This window comes from Gastrolobium bilobum, unplaced genomic scaffold (assembly GCF_033153095.1).
Source record: "Gastrolobium bilobum isolate Gb01-03AN ecotype WA unplaced genomic scaffold, APGP_CSIRO_Gbil_v1 utg6459, whole genome shotgun sequence".
NCBI classification, from domain to species: Eukaryota; Viridiplantae; Streptophyta; class Magnoliopsida; order Fabales; family Fabaceae; genus Gastrolobium; species Gastrolobium bilobum.
In genome coordinates, this window is record NW_026895412.1 from 103839 (window position 1) to 129039 (window position 25201).

At 32.6% G+C, this 25201-nt stretch overlaps 2 protein-coding genes across 2 annotated transcripts; one reads left to right on the plus strand and one right to left on the minus strand.

Annotated features, from left to right (window-relative positions):
• The first annotated feature begins 1717 nt into the window (after positions 1–1717).
• LOC133310158 (cyclin-dependent kinase inhibitor 4-like) lies at positions 1718–5112 on the plus strand. Its single transcript, XM_061511064.1, has 3 exons — positions 1718–2368; positions 4322–4513; positions 4777–5112. Exons 1-3 carry the CDS (start codon positions 1962–1964, stop codon positions 4844–4846), a joined length of 669 nt encoding a protein of 222 aa, XP_061367048.1. The 5' UTR covers positions 1718–1961; the 3' UTR covers positions 4847–5112.
• A 5548-nt stretch (positions 5113–10660) lies between these two features.
• Positions 10661–16472, minus strand: LOC133310170 (uncharacterized). Its single transcript, XM_061511073.1, has 3 exons — positions 16342–16472; positions 15534–15655; positions 10661–11273 (listed from the first exon to the last, which is right to left on the minus strand). The coding sequence occupies exon 3, from the start codon at positions 11228–11230 to the stop codon at positions 10868–10870; it is 363 nt and encodes a 120-aa protein (XP_061367057.1). The 5' UTR covers positions 11231–11273; positions 15534–15655; positions 16342–16472; the 3' UTR covers positions 10661–10867.
• Between the last annotated feature and the right edge of the window lie 8729 nt (positions 16473–25201).

The window sequence follows — 25201 nt, forward strand, 5'->3', positions numbered from 1 at the left end:
TCTACCATTGTCATTATGAGCACCTCCTATATCAACATACTTCACCCTACATAGGGCACATTTTGTATACCAAGAGCACTTCTTTGGTACTTCTTTACTAAAAGTAGAAAATTGTGATGGTTTAGGAAAAAATAACCATACAAGAAAAGGTAAAACGGTAAAAAAAAATACTATTTTTTTCAAATTAAGTAAATGATGCATTGAGTCTTCAATACTCACGTAGTACTGAAGATATCTCTGTACACCAATAGTACAACTCCAAAGTGTTCATTAGTCAAAACTTGTTAACCAAACATGTATTTAGTTCCTTATTAGTTGAATTTGAAATGAACTCTAATCGTAAAAGGGACTTATTATTATACCAAAAAAGTTTCCATGGCACGGGCTTCCCTCTAAAGATAAAGCTTCAGAAAAGATAGATTTATTAAAAGTTGGAAAAAGCAATACTTATTGAACTTATAAAAAGAATGGGATACACTTTTTGTTTGTAACTGGAAAAAAAAAGCTTGAAAAGCGTGACTAAAAATACAAATTTTGCAGTCTAATTAACTCTAGTGTAGAGAAATACATTTAAAATAAACCAACTTTTGGTACCGTAAAAAAAAACCAACTTTACGTAGTTTTAGAAATTTCATAAAGAGTTTAATTTTGATTTCAGTACTTATCGTATATTCATATTTGATATATAGATAAAATCAGAATCTATAGAATCCGGTTAATTTCGTTACTTTCTTTAAAAATAAGATAAAATAAAACGTACTATCTTTTTTTAAATTATAAATTATAAATTAAATAATAAAAATTTACAACTTTTTTATGTCTATAACTTTTATAAATCTATATTTTTCGTTGCTCAAATAATAACAATTGACATGAAATTTATAATTTTAAAAAATATAATATAATATCAAAGTGAAGCTCTCCCTGTGACTCTATTGATGCTATAGTTAAAAGAAATATAGCTGTTTACCAATATATATATATATATATATATATATATATATATATAGCTGCACTTTAAATCTTATTTTTTTTATTGGCATACGATTTATAATTTTTCTGGAAATTATTATAATCTTTAGGTATTTATTGAATAATAAAACTAAATTAATATATATATATATATATGTATATATATATATATATGAATTTTTTCACATAAAAGAGAGAAAAATGTTTGTTATTTTAAATGACATAAAGTTATGTCATTTTAAGATAGAGATAGACATAAAATATTTTTTTTGTTTAAAATTTAAATTAAAAAATCACTCACTTTCTCTTCTATGATTTTTATTTTTTGTGTCTATCTCTCTCCTAAAATAACATAATTTATGTCATTTAAAATGACAAACATCAAACATATAACATGATTACGGGAGGAATCAAAATTATGAAAAAATCACTCACTTTCTCTTCCATGATCTTCATTTTTTGTGTCTATCTCTCTCCTAAAATAACATAATTTATGTCATTTAAAATGACAAACATCAAATACTATAACATGATTACGGGAGGAATTAAAATCATGAAAAAATAGATCAATAATAATAAAAAAAAAAGAGAGAAAAATATTAAAATAAATAATTATAAAATCATAATTCTTAATTAAAATATTGAAATAGATAATCAAAGGATGATGATTTTTTTCTTACAATTCATTTTCATATATATATGTATATAGAGAGAGAGAACACTGCGGTCCCTGCCCCTTAAAAACCCCAACCCTAAACATTTTTTCCCCCCACTTTTGCCCAACGTAGACAGATTGGCCTCTTCTCTCTCTCTTTTCTGTATTTTTCTCTCTCTTCACTAATGGCATCAATTACCTGCACTTGATTTCATGAATTCTCCCTTACTCTTCTCACATACACTTTACCCCAAAACTTTTTTTTTCTTTTTTCTTTTTTTGTTTTGTGTTGTTTTGGCATTCCCCTGAAATTGAAGAAGAAAGAAGGAGCCAAATGGGAAAGTACATGAAGAAATCCAAAATCGCCGGCGACGTCGCCGCCGTTATCATGGAGGTTTCCACTCACTCATCCTCCTCCTCCGTATCTTCCTCCCCACTCGGGGTTCGCACGAGGGCCAAGACACTCGCTCTTCAGAAATCTCCGCCGCAACTTCCGGACTCCTCCTCATACCTCCAGCTCCGGAGCCGCCGCCTCCGTAAGGTTCCGCCGCCGGAGCAGCCCCGTAAGTGTTGTAGGGAAAGCGCGCTTGCGAATTCGAGGTTTGTTGAGAGTTCGGCCAAAACGGCGTCGTCTCCCAGAGACGAAAAGTTGGGAACTTTTTCTGTGGAAGAGGAGAATGTTGATGTGGGTATGGATGGTTCTTTTGGAGAAAATTTGTTGGAGGTTGAAGGCAGAGATAGGTATATATATAATTCTGATATCTCCTCCTTTCTTCTATTTTATCATTTTTTCTCTCTGCTTTTATTTATTTTGGGTATGAATATTCCAGCATTACAGTTTTTTTTTTTTTTTTTAATTGTGGGTATCTCTGTTTTTTTTTTTAAACAAAAATTTGGGATTATTTGCTCTTTATTTGTGTGTGCTGTGTAGCTCTTTCTGTTTGTTCTTGCTCGAAATGAAGTGGATACATGTGAAAAACCAGAAAGGTTTTGAGAACTTTTTAGTTGCATGTAAGTGTTTCCATGGTTTTGAGAATTTTCATAAAGTGTATTTTCATGTGCATTTCTTTTCGCCTGGAGGCAGATAGAAAGGGAAGAGCAGAGAAGAGGGTTTTCAGAATTGTCATATGTGGGATGTAATTAAATATAATTTCCCTCAAAGTCACAACTTTTTTGCTTTTATAGATGGGAAATACTAGTTTACTTTGTTCTAATAAATTAGTATCTTATGTTATAAATACAGCATTTGAGGCTCATTTTTATTTAAATAAATAAATAAATAAATGAATTTTATATATTTTATGTTTATGATATGAGATAATTAGTTTCCTACGAACGTAAGATTAATATTCCGCATTATATATATAATGGGCGCTCTTATTCCTCAAATTTGTTCTGTTTATGCTATTTCACTCTTTTGTGATTGTATTGATTTTTTATATTATTTCAATTGTTACGTTTTTAGCGGAGTGAGAGTCATGAGAATTTCTCGAAGAAGAGAGTTTCATAATTGTTGAATGCGGCTGATATGATATATTCCATCTCAAAAGTCGCAACTTTTTTGCATCTTCTACTTTTTTATATTATTATTAATTCTTGTGAGGTCTTAGTCCCTGAATTTTTATTTATGCATTCTAACTTTCATGTCATTGTTTTGATTTCTTACTCCGTCAAATCTGGGTACAGAGGTAAAGGTCTCTGAGCACAAAGGTTGCTCAGATTTGTAACTCCTGTGACTTGTGATAGGTTCTGCAACTTGCATACCCCTCAGTATAGTTATTTACAGCAACTTGTATTTTTCTTCTCTGTGTTGATATCTACATGTCACTCTTTAATTGAACCGCCTTTCTTACGTAATTTATTATTAGGTTTTATAAGAGTTATGTTGCAGAAAAAGTGATTGTGTAATGTTATAGAGATTCGTTTTGCGTGCCTTAACTTTTTTAATTTTTTTTTGTTTTAAAAAGTGCAGGTCCCACAAAATGTTGTGTGTGTAGGAAATTTGATGGTGTCATGTTAAATGAGAAACTACAATCCCTTTATTATTAATATATCTTATTTGCCATACGTGCCCAAAAAGAAAAAAAATAAAAAACTTTTTTGCTATAAATATCTCTTTACATTAATGCAGTTGATAAATTCTCAATCTTTTTTTTTAAGTGAATAGAACCAAAAAAAAAGGGTAAATAATTTCTGTAGCTTAGAGAATATTGATGGACATTAATTTTCTCTGCAGATCTAGTTGTTGAGTAATTGTGATTTTACAATCTTGCTGCATTTCCCTCAAGATTTTGATGAACATAGAAAACTGAGTAATTAGAAATGTTTCTGTCGTGACTCCAAAATGCATTTAACGTTGAAATTTTTTGGATTTTAGTAGTAATAGGAGCAGCTATAACTCATTTTTTGAGTTTTGACTCGTGTTAGAAACGACGTTTCATGTACATGGGGCCTAGTGGTATATTGTTGTGTTTTGGGTTACTGCTTGGGTTTGCGGAGACTGAGAAAGATTTGGCCGTTTCTTTCTTTGTATTTTTTGGTGGTTGAGCCCACTGAGTTAGTGCTTGTCCCATTTAAATGCTAGTTACTTTTTTAGAGTAGCTATTTGTCTCTAGTTCCATACTATAGAGATTATGTGTGAGGAAACTCTCTTTTGCTAAGCTATTTTCATTACTAATTTGTTTCATTCAACAGAAGCACCAGGGAAAGCACACCTTGTAGTTTAATAAGGGATTCAAATGCCATTCATACCCCTGGTTCAACCACAAGGCAAAGAACTCATCAAATAATCCATCAACACATGCAAAGAAATATTCCAACGGCTTATGAGGTGGAGGAATTCTTCTCTTATGCAGAGAAGCAACAGCGAACAATATTTATGGACAAGTGTGTATTCTTTTACCCCAATTTTTTCTTTTCTTTTTTTTTGGTTTTTCTCTGAGTATGGTCTTGGAGCAGCAATAAAGTTACTTCTTATGAGGGATAAGACTGCGTATAATTGATTATTATCCCTATCTTTGCAAAAGAGGGAGCTTAGTTAATTGGATTTTTCCTTTTATTTGTTTTCACCTAATATTGTACTTTTATTTGGATTTATTCCCCATTTATTGAGGTATTTATGTAATATGCTAATGTCTATACTTTTACAGGTACAATTTCGACATTGTCAATGAAGTACCTCTACCAGGACGGTACGAATGGGTACCAGTACTTAACTAGGATAAGCTTTAGTCATATGGAGTTCAAGCAATGCTATTAGACTTGTAATTTAACAACTAGCAGCTTTCACTAACCATTCAGATTGCTTGAGGCTCTTGTTCAACTAGTTTAAGGAAAAGGGTCTGTTTAGAACATGTTTCTGAAATCTGGGTAGTTTAGAGTTAGGAGTCTTTCTGATTTGTAGGGGTAAGTATATCTAATTTGTAGGTCATATTTTCTGTAATTTATTTACTTTCTGTCTATAATTCAGTAGGGACTATCATGGTATGGAGAGTTAATGTAGAGAGTACTTATCCTTCAATGTCCTCAAGCTGAAAATTTGGCATTGATGTTTTAACGTTGAAGACTTTTTAACCATTCTATATGCCCCACAAGGAGTGCCTCCAATGTCAGACAGTGATTCATTCAAACTCTGTTTGCATGATAACCAGTCAATACCTGCACAAGAGTACAATATTAAATTACTATAAAAATAAATGAATGAGTCTTCTTATATTTAACATGACATGATTATTTAGGGGAATTATGACTATATAAAGTTAAATTAATGGTAATAATTTTGTAATTATTTATTTCAATATTTTTTTTATATTATTGATTCATTTTCGTATAGTTATGATTTTTTAACACCATCATTCCATGTTAAATATTATGAGAAGATTCACTTCCAAAATAAATACAAGGATTACTTTTTTTATAATGAAAAAATTACATTGAATTCAACTAATGATAGATCGCTTTACCAAAAATAAAATAAAAATACAGCAATTGAAAATATAATTCGTTTTTGAAATTTGGTTCTTTATCTAGTTCTTTCGGGTGTTAATGGGCCGGACCAGACTGAGTTTTGATCTTGAAAGGTTACGTTTGTGTTTAAATGTATCAGATCGACCTAACTCTGGAGAAGAATTTTAGTGGTTCGGATCATCATTTACTCAGTGGTCCGGACCAATCAAAATTATACAACTAATGAGGAGAGAGGAAAGAGAATAAATAAAAAATAACATTTTACCTAAGTGTCACCTCTTGAATGGAAGGACCATATAGGACATGGAGCACCAAAAATAATTTCGTCTTGGACAAGAATTTCAGTGGTCCTGGATCACCATTTACTCAGTGGTCCCGGATCACCTAACCCTGCAACCTGTTATGAATATAATTATTAACATGTGGACTGACTTATTTACAAAAAATAAAAGTTTGGCTTAGCCTATTAAAAAAAATAAGATGACAAAATTTTATCCAAACAGAATATATGATCAACAACACTAATAATTTCATAAAGATTCATAAGTTCAATGTATATTTAAACAACAAAATTTAGAATAAAATCATTCAAAAAGGTCTGGTTAACCATTAAACTAAAGTTGTACAAAATTTTGCACATCCAAAAGATCAAAGAATACAAATTTTGCGTAAACAATTTAATATATTAATATCAATAATTTAATATATCGCGACGTTGTCTCCTCCTACATAAAAAAAAACAAGTTAGATTATTTTTAACATTCAATTATAATATCGTAAGATATAAAAACAATTTAAATTAAGTAAATTAATACTTTTCTATTTTTTCTTTATGACATTCAATTATAATATCATACAAGGTAAGGGCAGAATGATTGCATTTCCACACGAAAATATCTACAATCTTAGTTTGAGCGTACACAAGGAATCATAAGGACTAAAAAAAAAAAAAAAATATTAACCCAAATACTTGGAGTGAAAATAACGATGGATCACGAGGAGGAAGTAAAAATTAGGTTGAATTTAATAAATATTTAATATAAGAAATATAAAATAAAAATAAGAGTTAGAATACCGTGCCAGTCCGATAGACTCGACCAAACTTTTGAATTGATTTATTTTTATTAAATAAGCTTTTACACAAATATCCAACTATCAAAATAGATGGGTACACAAGTTTGGCCAAAAATCTCTAGCTCTTTTAACGGCCATATTAGTGACATTACAATGTGGAAGTAATGTTAGTTATTTTAACATGTTATTAGTGATTATTACTTAAGTGATTAACTTTTTTTTTATTGAAATCAATAATTTTGTTATGGTGAAATAATAGAAAGTTGGTCGAAGGACACATTCCGAAGTGTTTAGGGTGTGCATGACAACCTTTTCGGAATGAGTTTTTTTTTTTTTAATTTCTGTTCCTGGGAATAAAAATGGATGAGAAACTCGTTTGTTAAAACCGGTTTATTCTTTTGTTCTCCAGATGAACCGGTTTAATTTTTGTGCCAGGAAACAAAAAAAAGAATCAAAAAATTCCTGCTTTCTCATTCCTGGCACAAAAATAGAATCAGTTTTCTCACTCTCTCTCTCTCTCATACCCCTCATACACCAACACCAAACCATCACCGGCCTTCAACATATCACCAGACCACCACCTCCTTCACCGCAGAATCTTCCCTCTCTCTTTTGCCTTTTTGGTGTGCCCTGACATTTCCAAAGCGAACCTGGCTCAGGATCGGTGTTGTTCGAGAACCCCAGATGGAAACCTCCCCATCCCACTGCAACATAACATAACAAAACATCCAAATATTTTTAATCTTGGATCTAATGCGAATGCAACACCAATTATTTTAATCTTCTCAACATCTTCGTCTTTCCTTGTTACAGTGAATGTTTTGGTATGTTTTAAGTTTCAAGAAAAATTATTATTAACATTTAAAAATGAAAAAAAGAAAAAACAAAGAAGTTTCAAGAAATCAGAATTCTGAAGGTGTGTTTGTTTTGGTATTTTTCCCCAGCAACCTCGATATTTCCAGGAAGGTTCCATTGGATCGTTATGTTGTTGATGTCCACGGGCACGATTATGTGGAGCTAGGACGCAAAGAGATGGCTTTTGGCGAAGTTTCATTTGGTGAATTATTGATTTTATTGTGGACACCACAGTTTATTGTTGTGTGCATTATTAATTAATAGCCTCATTAGTTTGTAGAAATAAAGCTAGGGTTCAGTCATCAGCGGAAGATGACTAATAGCATATGGGACACACACGACATTAATATTAAGGTAATAATATGATATTAAAAAATAAAATGGTCAAGGAAATGAGAAACAAAAAAAATATGAATTGTGAAGATGATTAAAAAATAATAGTTAAAACTATATATTAGCATTTGTCGTAAAAAAAAAAAAACTATATAATAAAATATTATAAATTTTTATAGAATTTTTTTAAATATAAAATTTGGCATTTCGGTTAAAATTTGTTGTCATTTGCTATTTTATACAGTGGATGAAATCTATAAACAAAAGTAAAGAAATAAATTTTTATTGTGTTATCAAACGTAATTCTGATTCGCAGAATAAAAATAAAATATGTTAACAAACGTACTTCTGATTCTCAGAATTGTTCCAAGACACAGAAATAGAAAAGAATCATTTCTTTTCAGAAACAGTGCCAGAAATCAGAATGATTGTCATGCGCAGCCTTATTTTAGTTTTTGAGACTTATCCCACGTGCACATTCTAAAGTCTTGAAATTTTGGTGAGTAAATGATGGCCGAAATATTTTCACTTACACTTAAAAGTAGAAAAGTTATCAAACACTTTGAAATATTCATGGTATGTTTTCCATTTTAGTTGGAGAATGTGAAAATCAAATAATATTTTATCAACACTAGAAAAAGCATACGAAGCAACAAAGGTTTGTGTTAACGGAATGAGTCTGGCATATACTTTCTATTTTCAGAATATCCTTACGATCTGTCAATTCGAATTGGATAATTGTCCCCTTTGGTTTGTGTTAAGGAATGCACTAGCATATACTTTTTAATTTTCGAATATCCTTAGGATCTATCAATTCATATTTGGATAATTGTCACCTTTGATTTTGGACAAGAGGCATCATTCCCAAATGCTGTCCCTATCTCTCTTAACTCTTCATTGTCTGTGCAATTTGTTCTCTAACAAGTAATGAAAACGGTCACACATTGATGAACATTATCATATAATATTTTGGTGTTCCCTTGAAAGATCAATAATACTTTTATCCCAAATTAATTGGGGTTGATTGGAATCTCCTTAAAAGCATAAATAAATAAAATGACATGAATTATATGAAATAAAAAATTTTAAATGCTTCAAATGAACCTGATCAATTTTTAAAATTTTTATACATATACATTTTGTTGAGAGATTGTGCAATAAAGTACCAGATTGGGTCCCTCCATTTTCATTCTGTCGTTAAAACACACATTTATCTTTTACGTTCACTCGTCAAAATTTTCTTCTAGTCTCTTGTTTCCCTCTTTCCTAGACTATCTTTACGAGTCGTTCTTGTTATTTACGTAACAAACTTTTTATGCTAAATAGCTCCAGGCTGAAGAATAATTTAGCTCAGGGTTAGCAAAACGAGTCAACTTGCCTTGCTCTGTCTTCAACCCATCAAAAACTGGATGAGTTAAAAATAATAATCCACCTTGTTTTGAGACAGATCAGTGGGTCAGTCCGCATAAAATATAAAATATTAAAAAATAAATAAATAAACATATTCACATTAATCTTTTATTTCTAATTTCTAATATCTAAATATTTCTCAAATTTAAAAGAACCATCAAGCAATAAGTCAAAGACAAAAAAATGATTTAAATTTCATTTAACAAAATAATAACATCAAGCATATGAATATTTGTAAATGAACACACTATTGCATTTGCATCATGTAATAAGAATTTCTTAAGTTTCTAGTTTGATTTGTATGGATACTAATATTTAAATCCAAAAACAGGCTTATTGTTCTTTTATTTTTTGTGTTAATCTTCTTCTTTTTTCCCCAAAAGAATCAAAAGTGAATAAAAAATAACTTTTCCAATAAAATAACAACATTATGACCCTAAACGAAAAAATTTGTTTATCACATAAGTCATTCACATAGACTAATCAAATCATAATTTAACATTTAATATTTTTTTTTTTTTAAAAAGTGACCAGCAAATTGACCCACCCTACCCTAACCCGTCCCACATATAAACGGGTTATGTTGGATTTGTGGTTTAAAATACATAACCCAACCTGTTCTGTTTATATCCAAGTCATAAGTATGTTTAACCCTAACTTTGCCAAGGACCATGAAATGTCGTTGGTTTCCTTTCCACCAGGCTAAACATACTAATGACTTGGATTAATTGCATTTATTAGTATATTAATAACTTCATTTTCTCAAATTTATTATCAAATTTATACCCCAATTCAACCTAATGGAACTGCTTAATAATCATACTTGCATTGAGCCACTAGGAGCAAGCTAGTTGTGAGGTAATTTCCTTAAAATTATAGTTTCAAGACTTAATGCCATCATTATCCAAATACACATTATAGTATATTTGAGTTACCTTCAACACAGTCCATCTGCAAATTTCTTAACATTAGCACTGCCATTTCTGAAGCTACATTATTCAACCAAAAGAATAAAAACATGCTACACCAATTAATACAGGATCATTAGTACATAAGACATGAAAATAAGGAAAGGATTTTTTAAGTGGTCTGGGCCTACATTAGGACCCGTGAGACCTATTGTAACGCACACATTAAAACACTGGTATTAAAGTGAGCATGGTCAATATAAGAATGTCTCATAAGATAAATTTTATACAGTTATGTGAAGACAGAGCAAGAGTTAATAAGACAGATTTTTCACCCGATTAACGCATCAATTTGAAATGGTGCTCAATTGTATAGAACATATGCAGTATACAACAGTGATTTGTTACCATAGTAAATATTAAATTTTCACACGAAAATTGTCTCAATATTGAAATTGAATATCTGCAAACAGTATTCAGTGTGCAGTGCTTCCAATGATTGTGTAAAATAAAGACATCACAGAACTTTGGAAAGAAAAATATCAGATATAATTTTTAACAATTTCTACAAAGCTTAATATAGTTGAGAACTTCCTCCAATGATTCAGTTGTTTAGAGGAGCCAAAAAAAATCTTATTTCATGCCCCAGGAAACTAGACTACCTGGCCCTTGTAAGGATTATTGTGACTGTAGGCTAATTGGAAGGCTTTTCAGATGATGTAGAACCCTTTTCAACCACTTTGGTAGAATTAGCAGATTTTTCAGCTTCAATTTTCTGACGCAGTCTTTCTTGAAGAACTCGTACTCTTTCTTCTGTTTTGCGAAGCCTTCTCCATCTATAAGCAGTCCAGAGACCAAAGCCACCATATACAAGAATATAAGAAGCCCATACATAAGGATAAGTTTCTGCATTCTCTTTGATTTTTTGATACTGTTTTTCCAATGAATCTATCAAGCCCACAGGTGACATGCCACTGGCTATTTGACCCTCAGTTTTCTGGATAGGTGTGGGGGAACTTGTTGCTTGCTGGTTTTCATTTTTTGGCTGATTTGCCATGTCCTCTGCTTGTGTTGTTCCAGTTATCGATAATTTAAAAAAACTGCATAACCAATGACATTTTTACGTGCCACATTAGTTGAGAAAACAGAAGACAGTAACATTCATAATCGAACACCATAGCATCACAGCATGAGTAAACATGCCAACGGAGAAAAAAATTTATTCTGCACTTGCTAGTCAAGAGTCAACTCTGAGAACATCTTAAACCATACATGTGTATATGAAGCCACATCCAACAAATACTCTATTTAATTCAGAATCCAGATGTCATAAATTAAATTTTTTCTTTCCAGACATGAGCAAATGGTGGAGATTTTGAGTATTGTGTAACCACAGAAATTTCTAATATAATCCAAGACGTGGGATACCACCCCACCAATGTGATAGCCTGTCTTCAATTATTGAAGCATCAAGAAAATTATATCATATGGATCAAGAAAAAAGAAGTAAGCTACAAAACAAAAGTTACATAACATCTTCAAAACCCACTTCGGTAACAATACGTTCCAAACCATTTTCCTTTTTTGAGTAATTAAGGAATTATACCGAAAGGGCAACCATTGTACATCTAAACAGTGAGAGTAGTCCAACATTGAATGAACTCACTGAAAGTATGACTCTGTAATGGATTCCACTATCTACCATGCGATCCATCTGAAATCACCATATTCTAAAAAACCCCAGTGCCTAAATCATACTTGTGAATAGCCCTGCTATAGTGCGCTATAGCGGAGTTGCGTTGCGGTGCAGCGACTAGCCGCCACAGACCGCACCGCTACGGTCAGACGAAGTGTAGCGGATGTAGCGGCCGCTATTGCGGCTGAATCGCGGCGCTATTGCGCCATTACAGTAGTTTATGCAAAAATGTTCTCGTCGTAGAAGGAAGAGATTTACAACTTAGATACAATTGAAAGTAAAGATGAAGATTTGGATGTTCATGATTTCAATTATGATTAGTTCCTTAAGTTCTTTGATTTTGACATTTCACTTAAGTGGCAGTTTGAATTTTGACTAATTTTGCCACTTTATTTTGTTGTGTTACATTATTTGAGACTTTAATTCCTTCAATTTGCTTATGATTTGAATTTTAATGTTTGAAATCATTTATGTTTTAGTTTGAGATCCTTCAAATTTGTTTTTTATGTCACATTTTCATATTTTAAGTTTTATATTTGTGAAGTACAATTTAGTATATCACTTAGGTACACTTTGCACAGTAGCGTTGTAACGCTATCCGCTATAGCAATTTGGAGGGTGAGCCGCTATGCGCTGCTATCCGAGATTAATAAGTATGGCCTAAATTAGGAAATATCCATCCTAAAAGACAGGGTTTTGATTTAGTGGAATTTAGAGGGACATGCTTATGAACTTGATCCTCCTGATGGTTGGAAAGGAGTGATATTTTCTTTTTATTTTCAAAATTTGGTAACTTTTTAGCAAGGTTGTCAAACTCAGCACATGTAAACTCAACTTGTAAACTTGTTTACCTATTTCAACAATAATACACAAGCATTATTCAATAACATGTCTATAATCAAAGTTTCAACGTTCCTACTCCATAAAAAAGCAAACAAAATAACAAAGCATGATAATTCAACAAACAGAAAGCAAAGAACCGATCAGAAGCATGAACAGAACACAGAAACCGCAAGTACAGATCAGAACCCAGCAACAAACGTGATTTTTGGGGTCTAGAACAGAACAGAAAGAAAGAGACAATGGGGAAATGAACAGGACCTGCATCCTGACATTGCTCTATCAGAGAGATATGAAGTGAAACAGCCAATAACAGGGCCAAATCTGGAAATGCAACAGAGCCAGGATTTGAATTTGTGCCTTTAGTCACAAAGAAGTAGTTTTATCACCGCTCTAGCTCACCCTCTTACTAATAACCAAAAAAAAAAAAAAACACTCATAGTACATTCCTCTTCAAATTTCTCATGTGTCCATTTCTTTATAGAGCTTATTGTTTTGTTATGTCATTAGTATTCCATTTTTATCTTAAAAATCAAGTATGCCAATCATCCAAAGCCATGGAAACTTTTCAAAAGTTGTCACAAGTGGTTCTAAAGACAGGGGGAACTCTTTATCACATAAACCAAACCATTATGTCATAGCCTTGGAATGAATTTTAGTGTCACTTTATGACTACCTTCATAGAAGTTATCATAGATTTCCATTAATCAGAAACTTTCTACCCACTAGTTGGTATCAATTCTGTACGTGGATATATGAAATCCGACAGTTTCAATTAAAACTATAGGTCTCTGCATATACTGGAAGTTAAACACACACACACACCATTGTAGCCATTTTCATTGATAGGAAATAGATAATAACTAAAGGTCTATACCTAGAAACTCACTGCTCCCTGTCTTGTCATTAGGTGTATTATACAATAAACCCAATTCCAACCCCCTTGCATTATTGCAAATAGACTGTTTCCTTAATTCGAAATCTTGACCTCTCAGCCATCAAGAAGCAGCTTTACCACTGCTCTAGGCTTGCCCACTTTAGGTGTATTATACAATAATGAAAAGATATTTTACTGCTCTGAAAAGTGATTTTATATATTTAAGAGCTGTGCAAGTCATTTCATTGATATCTAAAATATTTATCAACATAAGATTCCAAATACATAAGCCATAAAGTGAATAAGTGAACATCTAAAGTCTCAAAACCCGGCTTCCTCACACTGACATGCCTTGAAGTGTTCATTCAAAATTAAAACACGAACCCAAAATCTCAAATCATAATCTTTTCTGCCTGCATTATCAGTATTTCATATAATTTTAAACCGCAAAATTATAAAAAAAAAAATTATCAACCAATCAATTATCAAACGAAAAAAAGAAGAAAATGCAGGAAAAGAAAAACATCAGAGGGATCTAAGTTATTGTATGATTAGCTTCGGCAATTATAAAGGCACCATCTCAAGCATCCAATGGTCCAAAGATTGCATATTTTTTCTTGAGATTAGGTAGAGATTGAAGCACTGAAAGACGACTAACAAAGAGATACTTGAGGCCAGATTGCAAGAAGAAAAGGGTTTTCCTATGCCTTTTGAGTTCCACCCTTGAAATGAAAGGGTTGCAACACTTGGTGAGAAACAGTTATTCTGTGCTTTAGGCTTCACCCTCTTTAAGCTGAGACTCACTTAACCTTCTAATCAACACAAGGACAGACGGGATGGTGGTGGATGGTGGCCAATAGGCATGTGGGGCTGGCACAAAGCCAGAGTGATAGGGGTTCACTATTTTGTAGCAAAATGAAAAAGGGTCCATTGTAGGTTGATGTCTGTAGATATCTTGTCAGGTTCACTGATCATTTATGTTGAACGAGTTTGCCCATTTGGACTCGCATTTTACATAAGCTTTGTAAAATTTTATTTGGCTTGATTCATTTTATAAATTAAAGGGTCCTAAGGTGCAAAGCAGACCAGACCCAGCCCTGCCTCTAACCTGACAAAAATGTGATGGGACTGGTTGACCCTATTTTCAAAAATGGGTTGAAAACACCAGCCTGTCTTGTTTAATGGCAGGTTTGCAAGTCAATCCGCCTAAATAATAAAAAAATTGAGAAATAGAAAGATAGAAATTAGAGAAGCTAAAAAAATACTATTTTATTCACCATTGGAAAACTAATGCAAATTAAGAAGATGCACTTGTTAAAACCAGAGAAGCAAACATGCATGATGCAAATAAATTAACCTGCCAGAGCTTAATTACTGATACTGTAATTTGATAATCACTGAAAAGGATGTTTCTGATTTTCTATTTTTTTAATAATGACAAACACAATCGGCATGTTTGATTTAGTCACCTAAACCATATTATAAATATGCTGACCAGTGGTGCAACATTCATACATACAATAGCAAACTGCTTACCCTGGAATTCTAGCTCCTAGAGTCCCAAACAAGCGAAATTGAGACATAGGCGTCTCTTGGAAAAAGTTAAGCAAAGAACAAAATACAAGTATATCAATGACTCTTCAACCGGAATATGCTTGATAGTATTCCCAAGTCTTAACTCTTATGCATATACAATCTAATATTAGGTGCGTATTCTTCAGCATTTCCCCCACCCCCCCACCCCAGTAAGTACCTTTTTATTTACTAACTTTATTTTGTTATCAGTTCAATATTGAATAATTCATGATTTAGAGTCAAATCAAATGAACCAGTTGTTAATAGCACATGGAAGATTTGTACAGTCATTCACGGAATGTGATGATATTATACATACAGGGCATAATAAAAAATTGATAAAATAGGCCTTAAGTAGGATGAAGATGTTACCTAAAGTAGAAGGATCATCACTAAAGTCATAATCCAACCTTTTTGAACCAAGTTTATCTCCGTGCAAAGTGACTTTCCAGCAATCAAATTGAAATACAAATACAAAAATCTTTTTTGAACACCTGCAAGTTACCAAATAGAGAGTAAGTCATCATAAGTTTGAAACAGATTATGAAGTTAAAGAAAAGTGAGAGATCCCAGAACATATAAATCATCACAACTTCAACTTTAGTCAAAATATCAAAGACTTTGTGATGGCGAAGGTTCCTAACTCTTCATCAACTCATTCACAATGTTATACGAGAAATATGAACCTCTTAAAACATAATTACTCAAATTCCACACAATTTAACACGCAGAAGAAAGAGAACAATTTATGTAAAAAATTTAGAACTAAAGAAATGTTTTACTATAAAACAGCTTCAAATCTTGTATAAAACCAATTATCAGCAGCAAATCTGGTTTCGTGTGGTTAAAACTTTTCAGGATATAACCTAAAGGGACAATCTAACAGGACTAAACAAAAAATCTCAGCCAAACTACATTTTAGGAGAATGGACTTGGTACTAAAGAAAGTCAAAGCTTGAAACTAAAAGTTCAAAACCCATCATGAAAAAAAAAATTAAAAAATCAGAAATTTCTGGTGTCATTTAAGCTTAAAAGCGGCATTTTTCTGTGTTTAGAAGTTCCATTTACTGCTTGTCATTGTTCCTCTTCAATTTAAACTTAATGTGAACCAAACATCACTATTTTCTGCGATTATCAGAAAAAAGGAAAAGGAAAGAAAGAAAGCAAAAATATACGGTACCTGATATGTGCAGAGAGGAGGAGAATGCGCCGGCGGCACAGGCTGTGTGTGGCTGGGGCGGCTGTGTGTGGCTGGTGTGTGCTCGTAGGGATAGATTCGAGTAGAGATCAGGGTTTAAGGTAACAAAACCCTAACCCAACTGAATAATAAGTATTTTAAAAAACTTAAATAAAAAAATAAAATGTACTTAATAATTGCATTTAAAAAAATTTCCTTTTATGATTATTGAGTAGGGTTGAATCGATAAATATTTTTTTATAAATTTACAAACTATATTATGTTTGACAGGTAATACTCTATTCAAGAGTGTATTACCGATCAGACATAGCATAATTTTAAGAGTTTGTAAACAAAAGATTTGTAAATATAACATTTTTCATGATTATATATTGGAAAAATATTTCGAAGAGTGACTAATGTGCCACGTTTTTTGCATTTATATATCAAACTGTCATGCGAACTAGGGGTATTCATAAACCGATCCAAACCGATTCAAACCGCAAAAACCGAACCGAAAAACCGAAAACCGAAAAAACCCGCAAATATTTACTGGATTGGATCGGTTTTCGGTTTGGATGTTGAAAACCGATCCAATCCAAACCGATCCAAACTTATTTTCTACCAATTTTTTTTTTGTTAATGTAGTATTCATGCCAATGATCTATGTATGGGTAAGAAGAATTCAGTTTTATGTTTCAAGTTTACTATGTTATGGAATTTCTGGATTACTTTCGTTAATCTAGTATACATGGTTAAGTTTTTTGTAGAAGCTGTGTTTTGGCCAGTGTTCATAGTGGCCACTTTTGCAGCCATTATAATTTATAAGTAGTAAAACAGTGACTTCTGTAAAAGAATTCATTACTTTTTTTATTAGTGATTTTGGAAGACTTATTACTACGGTATTGTCAAAATTTTCTGCTACTACCAATACAAAAGATCCATGACAAATAATACTACTCATTTTTCTAAAAATAATTCTTATAAGTTCTGTTTTTTTGGCTTTTCAAAAAACCGAAAACCAATCCAATCCAAACCGAAAAAATTGGATCGGATTTGAAAAAAAATTCAAACCGATCGGATGATGTAATGACCAAACCGAAGGAATTGGATCGGATGGTTTTTTGCTTCAAAACCGATCCAATCCAGACCGCGAACACCCCTAATGCGAACAGTAAAATTTATCAGACTGCCGCACGTTAAGTTCACTCCGAAGAGAACTTGGTAGCAAATGATTTCGTGACACGTGGCATACTTTCGCAAAAAAAGCTACGCTACCAAGGGTAGCGAACTTGGTGTATTATGTGGCACAATCTTATTGCCCGATCAGAATTTATGTACCAATCACAATCAAAAAAAGAAAACTAAGAAAAATGACTATTTAATTAATGGAAAATTATTTCTCCAGTCACCGGAGATAAAGTTATCTCCAGTGAGCTTAAAACGACGTCGTTTTGGGTTATAAGATTAAAAGATTATAATGACAAAGAGTAATATAACCCTGGAATATATTATAATTACAAAAACACCTTGATTTTCTCCCCGACGTCGTTACCAGTCACCAATCACTAATCACAATTAAAGTATCAATCACCAATCATAATTCGTTACCAGTCGCAGCGAACTTGGACACGTGACACTGGCAGACCTGCTCAATTGCCAATGTGGGCAAATGCAGACATAAATTTGGAGATATATTTTTTTTAGTAAAGAAGAGATATATTTTTTAATTAATTAGAAATGTAAGGAGTAATTTTAGTAGATGGATTGCCAAGAATGCAAGCACATGTACTAAGAAAGAAATACATATATTTCCAAAAAAAAAGAAAGAAATACATCTTATTTACTGCTTATGTTTTAGTGTTTTTATATCATTAAGTTGATTAGTATTTTTTTTATGTTAAGTTAAAGTTTTCTTTTCTTTTTTTATTTGGGGATTATATCCCTCATGTTATATGAACTAAATTTTTTATCATGTTAAGAAAAAGACAAGCTAATATTAAAGAAAGTGGGAGGGAACATAATTCAATGAATTGATCTTTTTTTTTCTTAACATGACAAAAAATCTGGTTTATATAACATGAGGATATAAACCCTTCTTGTTTATATTCTTTTATTTTTAATGCATTTAAAACTTTGTTTCAAAAAAAATTTCGGGGACAGCACGCCACTAAATGTGCAGACATAAATATAATTTCCTCGGTCCGCCATTGACACGTGGCAGTCAGTTTTTCCTGCGAAAGTATGCCACGCGTCACAAAATCATTGGCTATAAAAAAGTGACAATCTGGTCACTGTTCAAAATATCTCGTAAACTTATGTACAATAACTCCAAAATTATTTGGTTTTGGGATAGAGAAAATGAATGAAGGATATTTTAAGAGTTTTTTTTTTTGTTTATTTGTTATATGAATTTTATCAAAACCACTCCGTTAATTCTCTCAAATATCAAAACGATATAGTTTTGGGTTGTTGAAGATAACTTTATCTAATGTTGCAGCAAAAAGGATAAACCCATTATTTATTGGGAAAGTGTTTATGATATAACATGAGATAAAATTATTCAATAGAATAAGTTATCTCCCGTGACTCTAAAATTATATATACAAATTCGATTTTTTTCAGCCACTTTACGTGCATCAGTGACGAAAATTTTCCATATATATAGGTTAAAGTATTTAATGTAGGAAATAATAATCGTACAAAAAATAAAAGCATTACATGTGAGGAATCATAACTATACACCTGTTATTACTGCAACTACAACAACTTTAGATATGATTTTTCATATATATATATATATATATATATATATATATATATATATATATATATATATATATATATATATGGGAAAACTTAAGATAAGCTTATCTCCAGCCATCCCCTAATGTTATTCAGGAAATATATAGATATAATATTAAAGTTACTTTTTTTCTCTCTCTCCACGTCAACCGACAAGTTTCTAAAAAGTTTCTAAAGAGAGAGAAAAAAAATAATTTTAATATTCTAACTATGTATTCCACGAAATACATAATTATAAGGGGTGACTTGACAAAACCTCACATATATAGGGTCAGGATCATTTTACACTAGTGTAAGTTACACTCTTAATCTTGTCCGCTGATCCCACTTATATCTAAGGCTCTAATTTTTTAGTAATGAGAGCCATTGGATACAAGTTGATCAATGGTTAAGATTGAGTGTAAGACTTCTAACTCTTACACTAGTGTAAGAATATCCTGCCCCACACACACACACACAGATATATATATATATATATATATATATATATATATTATGAGGTAAGATTCTTTGACACCTCATCTGAGGGCCGTCAGATCAAGTCAGATCAATGACGTCACATGCTTACAAATCAGAGTCGTTTGATTAAGACAAGATCAACGATTTTCAGATGAGATGTCAAACTTTTTGTTCGCCACCGATGTCAAAAATTTCTATCCTTACATATATATATATATATATATATATATATATATATATATATATATATATAGGGAGGGTTCTTTTGATTCCAGAATAAGACTTTTAAGTCTTATTCCGCATCTGAGCCGTTGATGGATGGAAATCAACGGTTGTCATTTATATTGTAATTATTAATTAATTAATATAACTTCCTAAACTATAACCGTTGGTTGGACGGAAATCAACGACTAAGATGAGGAGTAAGAATTATAAGTCTTACTCCGGAGTCAAATGATCTCTCATATATATATATATATATAACTTATCTCCAGCCTCCTTAAAACTACGTCGTTTTGTTTATTTATTTCTTTATATTATTTGATTCACCCTTGAATGATTATGATTCTCCTTTTCTCTCTCTTCCTTCATTACTATTGATCCATCTTTGTACGGTTATGATTTATTAATCGGATATATATATGGGGTAGGATATTGTAACAACCAATTAGTGTTACTACCAATCAATTTCACCGTTAGATCGATTATGTTGATCTAACGGTTATATTTATTTTCATCTTTGTATGATTATGATTCTCCATATTTGATGTGAAAACATTAAATATGAGAAATCATAACCATACAAGGGTGGAAAAAATATTTCTACAGCCACCTTAGATAAGGGTATATATCTTTTGTGATTGCTATATATCCTTTGTGATTGCTTCATTAGTTTTGGAACCTTTATTTGATATCCAGCAAAAATAACATTTATGCAACCATGAATGACAGTGCGATATGTTGTTTGTTGGATAAACAGAACAACCATAACAAGTGACAATTTTATCCAAGCTGTTGTAGAAATAGAGACTGTAGTCGTGCTACAATTTTGCCTCAAAGGCTTAAACTCAGTGAATATCCCTTGGTTGCTCCTCTTCCTCGATTGGTATGTTGAACGATACCTTAAGATTAAGCGACTTACGAATACTATCGGGTCTCCTTAGACAGGATTTCAGCATGCTAACTTGTTCATTAGACACAAACTTCAGTGTAACATCTTTCATGTGAAGTCCTGTCCCTTTGTCTTTGCTGCGGTTATGATGATAATATTGTACTGCCTCGTAAGGTCTAAACTCAAAAGTTGATTCGTCAAGTAATTCTTGTTCCATTTTCTTCTGGGTGTCTTCATATCTAATCACCTGCGATCTTTCATTCCAATCATATTTGCACACATTCACCATATCAGGAGAAATTGTCTTACTTAGATAATTGGATGTATGAAGCTTTTCTTCCCTTCTCACAAACTGACCCTTAATGTTTTGCTTGTTTTTGTGGGGTATGGAACTCATGCCATCATAGAAGTTGACTTGAGAGTGTTGTTTGAGTTGTTGAGGTACATGATTGTTGGGATATTGGTTTTGTTGTGAAATGGGTGATTGGTTGATTTGCCCTTTAGCTTTTAACAAGTCATAGATTGTACGATTAGGAACAATGAGGAACACACTACCAGGAAGCAAAACTGACTCGGGTTTAACCACAATATATGGGAACTCAAAAAAATCTGGCCTAGTAATGCAGTGTCTTGGCCTCCTCCTCATAATCTCTGCTGCTTTTATTGGTTCTTTGTGAACCTCAATGTATCTACCAGGATGCACCAATTTTAGCACTCCTTTCTCCCTTTTGATGCTTACCATTCTCTCTGTTTATCTTTCTCTAAATGAAAAGAATTCTGGAAGAGGAAGTATCAGGTTGCTCAATCAGTTTCTTATATTTGTTTCTATGTCACTTCATGACAAAAACTTAAGCGGAAAACACAAGGGAAGGATCTTTGGAGAGGAAGAGTCTTGTTCTAATTAATATTTTGGTTTCATTCGATGACAACTAAAGTTCGTGTAAAATGGGAGTTGGGAGATCAGCTTTCTTTGATTGTTTGTTTGTTTCTTTTTTTTCATTTTCTTTTTTGTTTTTTTCCCATTTCGTTCTTGTTATGTCATCTTTGATTATCATCTAAAATGGCAAAGACATTTTTAACTTTTAAAAAAAGCTTCTTGCCGAACGAATATATCTAAAATTACAGAAGATTGTTTAGTCCTGATATTAAAGGACAGAAAAGAAGTTCAATGCTTCAAACGTTATCAAGACTCTTTTTATTTTTTGTTTTATATACTGGAATGGTAGAATTTGACTTTCCAAAAAAGTGAGTGGTAACGTATTAAGGTCAAAAATTAGAAAATCATGGATGTCGATTGTGAGTAATTTTTTCCTTTTGGTAAAATTAGGAGGTATATCAACTCAAGCATCTCTAGCCATTTTGCCATCAGAATACGACCTTAAAAGCTAACTATAGAGGCCAGCTTGAAGTTGTGATAAAATTACTCATTTGTGACTGAAAAATTAATGATTTGAATGTAGGAAACAATTTCTTCGTAAATATACAATGATAAGACTGCTTGCAAAGTTGCTCCTTGTTGCAAAAATACAAGAATTGACTTCACTTCCTCCTTATAAGTATGCCCTTTTATGTTCATATATTTTACCACAATTATAGGAATGAATTCTTTTATGTGTTAGTTAACATAATTATGTCATGTGAGAAGATTTTAAGTCATAGGCAAATAAACGGTGATGGAGAATGAGAGAGAGAAAAATAGAATAGAGAGTAATAAGATTATCATCGTTGATTTACCCATAAATGATTAAGATTATCTCACATAACATGATTGTATTAATTAACACATGAGAGAATCCACACTCCATAATTATAGTGATTGATTTTTCAATCAATGATTATAACTTTGTATTTTTCCACTAAAATATACTTCAATTTTTTTGTGACATGATATGCTTTAATTAATTTAGTATATTATTCTGAGATAACTATTTATCTCAAAGCTATACTGCCTATACACGTTTTATGGCTCAAATCTGTAGAAGCTCGAGCGAATATACAAAGGTTTTATCAAAGGATTTCAATTTCGTAGCTTTCAACTTAGGTTCATGCAGATAGTTCACTTTTTCCTCCTACATTACCCTCTATATTTGAGAGGATCTCAGGGCATTGGTTTCATCAAAGGGTCAAAGTCAAAATTTACAAGGGAATAGAATTGGGCGGAGCACACAATAACCCACGATTGAGGTTGAAATTCAAAATTGATTTACTCAAAATACGCTACCAGGTTGTTAACAAGGAATGTAATGCAATGAAATTGATAAACTTGTAGATAATCAAATCCATATAATAAACAGAGGACCATGAGGTTCTTGGAGTGAATCTGTCCTCCTTGTGTAAACTCTTATTTAGATTTAGTAGCTCCTTGAAATTACAATATAAATAAAATAGTTGTCATTTTTATAAAAATAGTTATCATTTTAGTTCCTGAAAGATTTAACTAACATTAAAATTTTAAAATAGACACTAATTTGGTTCTTTAATGATAAAAGCATAGCAAAATTATATTTTAATAACAATTAGAATATTATTAATAGAATTTTTAATTAAAGAGCTAATTAATTGATGTCACTTTTTATTATTAAAGAACGGAATTGATATAATCTTTATTTAGAAAACCACATTGATGTTGTATATATATCATTTAGGGAATGAAAAAAAAATAAAATATTGTTATTTTAATAACTATTTACGAAAACATAGCTATTTTGAAACTAATTACAGATCTATTGTACTCAGTCACACTCAAAATAAGGCGTGACCACTCGTGCCTTATATGAGGCGTGACCTAGGAGAGAGACACGCCCTGCATGGGATTTGAGTTATGATGAGAGAGACATGTCCAACGCGAGGCGTGACCAGGGACTCTAACCTGCATTATTTGGGCGTGATTAACCCAGTTCTCCCCTATTTAAACCCTTCTCCTCTCCACACTCTTCATAACTCTTCTCCATCATAACTCTTACATACATTATCACTTGTTTATTCATACTCTCTTTTATGTTTTTTGTTAATATATTTAAGAATGAGTTAACATTCTGATTCTGTTCGTGTTTTTCTATATTACAATGGTAGGAAAGTGGAATGTCGACGTGACGTAATTTTTGAAGGCGAGAAAAGACCATCACGTATCAAGCAAAACTTAACAGTTGGCGAGCTGCATCAGAAAATTCATCAAAAATTAGCTCTCGAAGGTAACCAATCTATCACTCTGGTTATGGCAAGATTATGGCAATCTGAACAATACATGGGCTTTTAAGTTATGGATGATGAAGACGTACATATGGTAATGGAGGAATTCTTCAACCAGTCAAGAAAAGATTTTTTAGAGTTATACGTGGATATTGCCGGAGCAGAAGATGTAATTTTACCCATGAGGTCAGTTGCTTTCAATTCTCCACATATTACCTAGACTGCTCATGTGGTCTGAAGGGGGCTAAAACATTAAAATTGATTTCTAAATTTAACATAAACATTAATTATAATACTCGTGGAAAGGTAATGAATAAGGCAATACATAAGACATATCAGTGTCTGAAGTGCCACTCCGGCTGAGTAGGATGACGAAGAGGGGGAGCAATGGTGGGAATCTGAGCCAACCCCAGATCTGAAGAAAAATGTGGAACCTTCCAATGTTTGATCTGCTCAGATTTGTACATTCGCACAACTGTCTAAACAAAAGCCCGAGAACTGCAGACCCCCAACTATATCCTCAAATCTCCTCAAACTCTCCTCCAAGCAATGGAATGTAGGGGCATGTAATTTTGCACCCTCGATCTGTCGTAGAGGAGCTATGCTGCTTATAAACATGCAATGTGCACCTTAGTGTAACACCTCACCTCCTCAGGATGCTTAGCAACTGAACCCCAATGGGCACGCAGTCTATCAAAGCACTGATAAGAGCGATTACTAGCAATTCTGCCGTAGATCACCACCAAAGAGGTCAGTGCCCACGCGGCTGACTAATCCAATGCGGTACGTCCGGTAACTACTTGCCAATCAGTAGGCAATCTCAGTATAACCACCATGTCCTGTAAGGTAATGATTATCTCTCCCTGCGTCATGTGAAAGGTGTGTGTCTCTGGTTTCCACCTCTCGACCAAAGCACTGATAAAGGCAAAATCAATCTGAAATACATAAGACATTATTAATTCATATGTAAACAATTCATTAATTTATAAAGATTAGTGTGAACAAAATATAATACATTACATTCTAAAATACATACCTGAATATGACGCATGCATGCCACATGTATGAAACCGACCTGTGTAAGGTACTCAGCGAGGGGGTCCCCCATGCAGTTTACCGCGTTGAGTCTTCAGTGCTCGAATTTTATCCTCGTTCCACACGGTCTGTGAAACATGTGTGCGTTGTGTCTTCCTCTGAAGTACCTCCCACCTGTATGGTCTAGGAAGGACATGTGTGGTAGGATCGGAAGGCTTAGGCTCGTGCACGGATGTAGACCGAGGAGACTCAGATGATGACGAA